An 8,307-nucleotide genomic window follows, 5' to 3' on the forward strand; every position below is an offset into this window, starting at 1 on the left:
CGTGTCCCCAGCTCCCAACATTCCCTCCTCTCTCACTTCAGCTCCTCACTCTGCTCCTGCCCGAAAGGAGGAAATGCACCTCGGCATCAACCACCGGGATCCTGCCACCCCTGGGATCCACGGCACAGGCAGCACAGAGCTCCCTCCCGGTTACCGGCTCCCAAACCTGCGCCACCCGCCGGGATCCGCAGCTCCCGGTGGACCTGCCCCGATCCAGCCGAGTTCCCATGGCGCAGGGCAAACACACAAACAATTCCTTCCACGTGAGGCAACTCCCAGACAGGGCAGATCCCGGCTGCACGGAGACGGGATGTGCTTCACCTGTTCCCACTCTGTTTTGATCAGCTGCAGCCCGGAGTTCCACAGAGCCATTCCAGAGCTCGCTGCCCAGCACCGAGAGTGAGGGGCAGCCAGGGAACAAGGAACTCCCTCCTCCCTCTGCTCAACCCTGTCCTTGCACAGCCAGCTAACATTTCACACTCCAAAATCCATCAGAGAAAGTGAAAATTTTCACAAAACTGGGCACTGTGGCCGGAGCAATGCCAGCGTGAGATCCCCACTGGTCACAGGAGCACCTGCCCCAACGGGGCAGCTGGGGACACCTCCCTGCTCTTAATTCCAAAGGAGGATGCAAGCAATGCACGCTTGGCCACCCCTCGGCTCCAGGTGCACCCTGCACACCTGCCTTTCTCCCAGGTGGATGTACAGAAGGATCAACACAGAACATGGAGAAATATTCCACTGCAGACAGCCAGAAGGCTGGAATCACTCCACGCTTATCTCCTGCCCAGGGCTTACACCGCTCCCATCCTCCTTCCGCAGCCCATCCCGCTGGTTTACACGGGATTAGCCCCATTTTATGGCCAAAGCAGCAGGAACAATGCCTCATCCATTGACGCCGCGTCCCAACGGGCCCCACAGCGAGCAAGGACAGCGCCAGCCTCTTGTCACTGTGCTAGGAGACACCGGGCACAGCGACAGGTGGGAATGTCCCCAGACAGGCCCCTCACAGGGGAGTTCAAGGTCTCCCCTTGGACCCACCCAATCACCACCCCCTCCATTCCCAGATGGGGTTCCTGGCCTCGGGAACCAGCGGGAATAACCGCCTGCTAAAGCCGCACCTGGGCCCAGCGGAAGGACGGTGGTAACTGGATGAAGCTCAGAGAGAGGCTCCAAGATAGCTCTGGCTTCGATCGAGACGCGGCTCCGGTTGTACTTTACACTCTGCCCCAGAAAGCCCGAGCAGCCCCAGAGCAGAGAATCCCTGAAGCCCAACTCCAGCTCCGTGCCGGGGCGGGAGCCGGCAGATCCGGGGGAACCGCTTCCCAGAGCCACGGGGAGCACAGGGGCAGCCGATGCCCTCCCGAATCGGCGCGCCGAGCGGGGTGGAACCCCGGGCACGGCTCAGGCGTTCGGGAATCCGGGAATTCCGAGGAGAGGCCGGGCCGGACCCGTCCCAGTGCCCCCACAGCCGGGAGCAGGGACGGTGCCGCGCTGCAAACACGGGCCCCCCTGGGCCGCGGCACAGGCCGAGCTCCGGGGCCCCACAACAGCGCGGTGGCGGCGTTCCCGGGGGCACCGGGGACAGCCCGGGTGCGGGACAGCGCAGGAGTGCCCCGGGCGCTCCCCGCGGCCGCTCCCCGGCCCCGGGCGGGGGAACGAGCCCCGCTCCGGTGCGCTCACCCCGCACCGTGCGCAGGGGCGGCCCGAGCCCGCGGGGCACCGCTCCCCGCCAGCCCCCGGAGGCACAGGAGGAGGTCCCGGTGGCGGCGGGGCCGCGGGCACGGCAGCGGGGGCAGGAGGAAGCGGCGCTCCCGTGCAGAGGCACCGCGACCATCGGGCAGGCGGCCGTGCGGAACGGCGGAGCGGGGCCGCGGCCAGAGGGGCGGGCCGGGCAGGGGTCGGTGCCCGCCGGGGCGCCGTGCAGGGGGGTCCGCGGCGCGGTGAGGGGGCACCGGGGCACAGCCCGAGCCCCCCTCCCCCACCCTCAGCAGACGCTCACCAGCGGCAAAGACTTCCAGATTTAATAGCAAATTGTAAAAAAAGTATAAAACCAAAGGGCGGGCGCCGCACCAGGGGGACAAGGAGGGAGGGGGGGCACATCCCGGCCCTCCCCTACTTGAGGTCCATGAAGCGAATGTCCATGATGAGCAGGAAGTTCTTGGGGAGGGGCCGCGGAGCCGGGGACAGCACGGTGAAGACCTGGCGCTCCAGGTCCACGCCGGTGACCACGATGAAGCCGGCCACGCTGGTCTCGGAGATGTTGTCGTCGGGGCCGTCGGCGGTGCTGACGCTCAGCAGGTGGTGCACCATGTCCCGCCCCGGCGTCACCGGCACCAGCTTCAGCTGGTTGTCCTCCTGCGACATTCCCAGCGGCAGGCACGAGTCCGGGATGGTGGGCGCGCCCACCTTGTAGATCTTGACGTCGGAGAACTTGACGTCGAAGGCGTGGGGGTAGAAGCAGCCGCGGAAGCCGTAGAAGTACTCGCGGATGCGCTCGTCCCGGCACTCCCGGCGGAAGTCCTTGGAGCGCTCCACCACGCCGCCGGACTTGGGCAGCAGCACGGTGCGCACGAAGTGGGGCAGGTCCCGCTTGAGCTCGTTGTAGAGGCGCTCCTGGTCCAGCACCACCACCACGTCCACCTCGAAGGCGGAGGCGGCGTGCACCAGCGCCTGGTAGCCCGAGCTCTTGACCCAGCCGCAGGTGTTGATGACGCAGCCGCTCACCGAGGCGCGCCGGTTCACCTCGCAGCGCTGGTTGAAGACGTCGGCCAGGCACGACGTGATCTGCGGAAGGAGGGGGTCACGCCGGGGCGCCCCACGCCGCGGGAGGCCGCCCAGGGAAAACCGTGGAGCTGCAGAATGGTCTGCCTTGGGATTGGTGTTAAAGGCCGGCACGTTCCCTGTGGCAGGGACGCCTTCCAGCAGCCCAGCTTGCTCCAAGGCCCATCCAGCCCGGCCTGGGGCACTTCCAGGCATGGGGCAGCCACAGCCTCTCTCAACCCTCCGTCCTCACAGTGAAAGAGTTTCTTCCCAGTATCCAGCCTGAACTTCTCCTCTCCCTGCGAACCCCTTCCACCCCACCCCATCACTCCAGATCCCGACAAGAATCCCTCTCCTGTTTCCCCCTAGGCCCTCAGGATGGAAAAGGCTGCTCTGAGCTCAGGGCACAAAGTGTCCTCCTCCAGGCCGAGCCGCCCCACCTCTCCCAGCCCGTCTCCATAGGGGAGGTGCTCCAGCTCCCTTCATCAACTTCGTGTCCTCCTCTGGACTCCCTCCCCTCCCTGATCCGACAGCTGGGAAGGGGTGACTGGCCGTGCACGAGGCTGTTCTTAAAACACCTTGTGCCGTCCCCACCCGGCACCCCGGGGATTCGGAAAGCCCGGGGAACACACCCAAGGCGGGCCGAGCCCCCCGCGCTCACCTTGTTGTAGAGCTTGATGTTGGTGCCGGGCGTGGTGGAGCCGAAGTGGTAGACGAGGGGGGCCTGCAGGGAGAAGCCCTCCTCCACGTCGGCCGGGCGCTCGATGTACAGCGCGCCCATGGTGCCGGGGATGGACACCGAGCCCTGCCCCACGTCCAGCTCCACGAAGGTGGGCCGGCGGCCCAGGCGCACGGCGTAGTTGAGCAGCAGGCGGCACACGGTGGTCTTGCCCACGTCGGTGGGCCCCACCACCATGACGCGGGGCCCGCGCTCGTCCTCCCGCTCGGCCTGGCGCCGCATCTGCTCCAGCGCCGTGTGCGTGTTCAGGTACAGCAGCATCGGCGTGTCCCGCGACACGTAGGCCACCTCGGTGCGGCCGCTGAGCTGCACGGTGCAGCCGTGCCACGTGAACACGGCCACCTTGGCGCCCGCGTCGAACGTGAACTTCTTGTTGCGGGTGAGCTCGGTGCCGAACACCTCGGCCATGCCGGTCAGCAGCTCCAGCTGCACCGTCTGGCCCGCCTCCACCTCGAAGCGCAGCTCCGTCTCCCGCTCCAGCTCGAACTTGGCCACCTGCTTCTTCTCCTCGCCGCCATCGTCCGCCATGACGGCGACGCGGGGGTCCCGGGCCCGGTGTCCCCCGGGCGCCGCGGCCGCGACGGAAGTGACGTCTGAGCGGCGCGCCGGGAGCACGGGTGGCCTGGGTCACGTGGGACGCCGGTGTCACGTGGGGGCGTGTCCTGTCCGGTTGCTGCGGCGCTTTTGCATCTCATTTGCATATCGCCCGCGTCCCCTCCTCTAGTTTGCATCTCATTACAGTGGGGCTCCCCCTCTCCCCGCCCGATCCCTCGGGATGAGTCCCGGGATCGCTGGCATGACGTTCGCACGACTTTTACACGCAGTCCCGCCCCCCCCCTCCCGTTTTACCTCTCACAGGGGGGACAGGGGCACTCGGAGGGACACTGGGGACATGGGGGGACAAGAGAGCCGGGGGGACACGGGGCCGGGGCGGCCATGAGGCAGCGGGAGGTCAGCGGCAGCGCATCCCCGGCGGCCGGGCTGACGTCGGAGGGCCGGGCGGTGACGTCACGGCGGCGGTGGCGGGCGGTGACGTCACGGCCGCGGGATGAGTCACGGTGCCGTGATGCGGCTCCCGGGCACGCAGGGCCCCCCCGCGCCCGCCCCGGGGACAGCGGCGACAGCGGCAGCGGGGACAGCGGCGGGCGGCGAGCGGCCCCGGCCCCCGGGAAGCCACGGAAGCCGGTACCCCCCTCCTGCCCCCCGGGGACCCCCATCACCTCCCCGGGTACCCCCACTCCCCAGGGGTGCTTCGAGAAGAGCCCCCAGACCCAGCTTGGGACGCCCCCCCCTCCCGGTCCCTCGGCCCCCCGTGCCCCCCCGGCTCTCCCGGTGTCCCCGGTGTCACTCCTGCGATGAACCGCCCGCTCTCAGCCCGCGGAGCGCTCACGCCTGGGAGGCTGAGGAGGGGTCCCCCCTGACCTCCCCCGTTCCCCCTCGGCAGGCCGCCCCCCTTTTCCGCCTCCTTCTGCCGGGGGGCCCCGGCGGAGCCCCCCGAGCCCGGCCGGGCGGGACGGCGGCTCTGGGCGCGCTGCTGCGCTGCTTCCCCTGCGAGCGGCTGTGCGGGGGCTGCGCCGTGCCCCAATAAGGATGATGATTGGCGCCGCCGCCTGCCCCCCGGGGCCCGCCTGCCCCCCGGGGCCCGCCTGCCGCCGCGCACCTTCCGCAGCTACCTGCCGCGCTCGCACCGCACCTACAGCTGCGTGCACTGCCGGGCGCACCTGGCCCGCCACGAGGAGCTCATCTCCAAGGTGCCACCGCCACCCCCGCGCTGGGCGGGCACTGCCCGGGCCCCGGGGGGGTCCTAGGACAGCGGGTGTCCCTTGGCCGTGGCCCCAGAGCGCTGAGTTTGAAGCATCTTCGCCCCCGCCCGCCCCGCGGGTGCTCCCACGGAGGTGGCCGTCCCTCCCTCAGCATCCCCGAGCTGGCAGGTGTCCCCCCGCGGTGTCCCCAGGCCGGTGGCAGTGCAACGGGATGGGAGCAGGACACGGAGGGAGGGGTGCCGGGGGACGTGGGGGACCAACAGTGACACTCGCCGTGTCCCCACAGTCCTTCCAGGGCAGCCACGGCCGTGCCTACCTGTTCAACTCCGTGTGAGTACCGGGGCACCGGGGCTGGCAGTGGGGAGGGGCAGCCCGGGGGTCCCGGGGCCGGGCGTGCCGAGCCTCTGGGACCCCGCTCTCGGTGCAGGGTGAACGTGGGCTGCGGCCCGGCCGAGCAGCGCCTGCTGCTCACGGGGCTGCACTCGGTGGCCGACATCTTCTGCCAGAGCTGCAAGACCACCCTGGGCTGGAAATACGTGAGTGCCCCCCAGCTGGGACCCCTGCCTGCTGCGGGCACTGCCCGGGGGCCCAACCCCTGTCTGGGCACCCCAGCCCCTGCCTGGGCACCCCAACCCTTTCCATGGGCACCCTCGGGCACCCCAACCCCTGTCTGGTCACCCTAACCCCTGTCTGGGCACCCCAACCCTTTCCATGGGCACCCTCGGGCACCCTAACCCCTGCCTGGGCACCCCAACCCTTTGCTGCAGACACCCCAGGGCAGGGGAAGGCAGCACCCGTGGGGGCATGGGGGGGCTGACACTGTGTCCCCCCCAGGAACAGGCGTTCGAGAGCAGCCAGAAGTACAAGGAGGGCAAGTTCATCATCGAGATGTCGCACATGGTGAAGGAGAACGGCTGGGACTGAGGGGGGGGCACAGCAGGGACTGGGGGGCACCTGGGGGGGCGCTGGGTGACCCTCTCCTTGGCATCTTCGCTGTGCCCCCCGGCGCCCCCCGGGTGGCACCAGCCGTGGGGGTCACGGGGCTTTTCTAGGGCAATAAAGGCTTTTTTTTTTAGGAAGGTGCTGGCTGTTACCTGCCTGCCCCCCGTGCTGCTGCCATCCCGGCTCACCCTGGCACACGGCCTGGCACAGAGGGGGGTCCCTGGTGGCCCCAGGCTGTCCCTTCCCCTCCTCACACGCGGGAGGCGGGAGGTGGTTGGTGCCTTTATTGTCACCCCGAGCTGGCGGGGAAACTGAGGCACGGGAGGAGCAGGGACCTCCTGGTGCCCTGGGGAGTGTGAAGGGAGAGGAGAGGAGAGGAGAGGAGAGGAGAGGGACAAGGGATGCAGAGAGGAGAAGGACGGAGGGATGAAGGGATGAAGAAAGGGAGGCAGGGAGGGAGGAGGGACAAGGGAAGGAAGGATGGGAGGAGAGAGAGAGGAAAGGGGTAAAGGAGAGAGGTAAGGAGGGAAGCAGGGAGAGGAGGAGGCAGGGATGGAGGGAGAGGAGGAGGCGGGAGGGAAGGATGGAGGGGTGGGAGGAGGGAGGACAGGGACAGGAGCCGCAGACTCAGGGCTGGGGGTCGCTGAGTCGGCCCATGAAGACGGGGAAGTTGCCGGTGTCGTGCCAGAGGACGAAGAGGAAGGGGCGCAGGGCCTCCAGCACCAGGGCCGAGCGCGCCACCGAGGTGGCCATGGCCGCCGCCGCCTCCACGCCGGCCTCGTCCAGCGCCAGCACCGCCCGGTGCCGCGCCGAGTCCACCGCGGCCGGGCCCCGCGCCAGCCCGCACAGCTCCGCGTCCAGGAACAGCCCGAAGTCTGCGGCACACGGCCTCAGCGCCACTCCCGCGGAACGCCGAGGGGACAGCAGGGACGCCAAGGGGACGCGGGGGCATCAGGGATCCGGAGAAAACCGGAGGGACGAGGACGTGGAGAGGCAGGGACACGGGTGGCAGCGGGGATAGAGGAGACACGGGGACACGACGGGGACGCTGGGGGGCGCCAGGGACACTCAGGGATAGGGAACGCCGGGGAGATGCGGGATATTCGGGCCGCTGGGGATAATCTGGGGACACTGGGATGTAAGGGGACATTAGTGGCGCTGGAGGGAGCAGGGCACATCCGGGGCACCGGGGACACCGGGGACACGGGAGTGTGGGGGGCCTCAGGGGAAACCAAAGGTAAGGGGATACCGGGGACATTGGGGTTTTGGGGACCCTGGGGAAAGTGACCCCCGGGGAGGGGCCCTGAGGTCCTGCAGGGAGTAAGGTCACCGCACCGGGAGCGATGTGACCCCGCCGCCCAGGCAGCCCCTGCGGTGCCATCAGAGGTGTCCTTACCCATGTCGTGGACCAGAGGCACCACGTCCAGGGCGAGGTCGAGGCGCAGGCGGGGCAGGGACAGCGCGGTGGCCCGGGGCGGGGTGCGGGCCGCCCGCCGTAGCAGCGCCAGGAAGGTGGCGGGGTCCAGCGCCCGCTCCAGGGTCTCCAGAGGCTCCAGGGGCCCCCGCGGCATCAGCACCACGAGGCTCAGCCCCCCGTTCAGCTCCAGCCGCCCCACCTGTGGGGCAGACCCCCACCTAAGAGCCACCGTGGGGACCCCATGGACCGGCACCCACTCTGTGCCAGCCTGTCATCCCCCAAAGTCCCAGGGGAGCGAGGACACAGTCTGTGCCCCTTTCAGTGCCAGGGGAGTGACATCAGCCTGGCGTCCTCCCCGAGTGCCGCAGGAGTTATATCACAGCCTGCCATTCCTCCTTAGTGCCACTGGAGTGACATCATGCCACCCCAGCAGTGACCCCCCAGACCCCCGGCACCTGGTGGCCGGTCCCGGGCCAAGGGCTACCTGGGCCTGCAGGCGGGAGTCGGTGAAGGAGGCCACCGGGTACTTGGCGCTGGTCATGGTGGGCACCTTGCGGGGGCGCTGCCCGGGCCGCAGGAAGGGCAGCAGCACCGTCTTCTTGCGGTCCAGCGGCGTGCGCCAGGCGGCTGCGGGGACACGGCACCTCGGCTGGGGGCGGGGGCACCGGGGGCCGCACGGGGCG

General features: G+C 69.3%; 3 protein-coding genes across 7 annotated transcripts in view; 1 reads left to right on the forward strand and 2 right to left on the reverse strand.

Annotated features, from left to right (window-relative positions):
• Positions 1 to 2,016: 2,016 nt before the first annotated feature.
• CLP1 (cleavage factor polyribonucleotide kinase subunit 1) lies at positions 2,017 to 4,147 on the reverse strand. The gene is made up of 2 exons (XM_041402275.1): positions 3,425 to 4,147; positions 2,017 to 2,787 (listed from the first exon to the last, which is right to left on the reverse strand). Exons 1-2 carry the CDS (start codon positions 4,028 to 4,030, stop codon positions 2,116 to 2,118), a joined length of 1,278 nt encoding a protein of 425 aa, XP_041258209.1. The 5' UTR covers positions 4,031 to 4,147; the 3' UTR covers positions 2,017 to 2,115.
• A 227-nt stretch (positions 4,148 to 4,374) lies between these two features.
• Positions 4,375 to 6,337, forward strand: YPEL4 (yippee like 4). Of its 2 annotated transcripts, none has more exons than XM_041402277.1 (5): positions 4,375 to 4,683; positions 4,947 to 5,253; positions 5,552 to 5,595; positions 5,693 to 5,801; positions 6,100 to 6,337. In XM_041402277.1, exons 1-5 carry the CDS (start codon positions 4,439 to 4,441, stop codon positions 6,187 to 6,189), a joined length of 795 nt encoding a protein of 264 aa, XP_041258211.1. In that variant the 5' UTR covers positions 4,375 to 4,438; the 3' UTR covers positions 6,190 to 6,337. The 2 variants fall into 2 exon arrangements, with proteins under 2 accessions (XP_041258211.1, XP_041258212.1); XM_041402278.1 differs by having other exon boundaries at positions 4,545 to 4,687.
• Positions 6,338 to 6,724: 387 nt separating this feature from the next.
• SERPING1 (serpin family G member 1) overlaps positions 6,725 to 8,307 on the reverse strand; it is a 6,782-nt gene continuing 5,199 nt past the window's right edge. For 3 of the 4 annotated variants that reach the window (XM_041402252.1, XM_041402255.1, XM_041402253.1), the window contains 2 exons: positions 8,109 to 8,251; positions 7,097 to 7,823 (listed from right to left, as the gene is read on the reverse strand). In XM_041402252.1, the coding sequence (XP_041258186.1) occupies positions 7,098 to 7,823; positions 8,109 to 8,251 (869 nt within the window). In that variant the 3' untranslated portion in view covers position 7,097. The other variant, XM_041402251.1, reaches the window with a different exon arrangement.

Source organism: Onychostruthus taczanowskii, unplaced genomic scaffold (assembly GCF_017590055.1).
Source record: "Onychostruthus taczanowskii isolate IOZ18803 unplaced genomic scaffold, ASM1759005v1 scaffold195, whole genome shotgun sequence".
Lineage (NCBI taxonomy): Eukaryota > Metazoa > Chordata > Aves > Passeriformes > Passeridae > Onychostruthus > Onychostruthus taczanowskii.

Excerpts from the sequence above, each read along its gene's own strand:
- CLP1 (XM_041402275.1), bottom strand. The coding sequence starts at position 4,030 with ATGGCGGACGATGGCGGCGAGGAGAAGAAGCAGGTGGCCAAGTTCGAG. Across the intron at positions 2,788-3,424 it reads ACATCAAGCTCTACAACAAG|ATCACGTCGTGCCTGGCCGA; the intron begins GTGAGCGCGGGG and ends CTCCTTCCGCAG.
- YPEL4 (XM_041402277.1), top strand. The coding sequence starts at position 4,439 with ATGAGGCAGCGGGAGGTCAGCGGCAGCGCATCCCCGGCGGCCGGGCTG. Across the intron at positions 4,684-4,946 it reads GCCCCCGGGAAGCCACGGAA|GCCGCCCCCCTTTTCCGCCT; the intron begins GCCGGTACCCCC and ends CCCCCTCGGCAG. Across the intron at positions 5,596-5,692 it reads GCCTACCTGTTCAACTCCGT|GGTGAACGTGGGCTGCGGCC; the intron begins GTGAGTACCGGG and ends CTCTCGGTGCAG.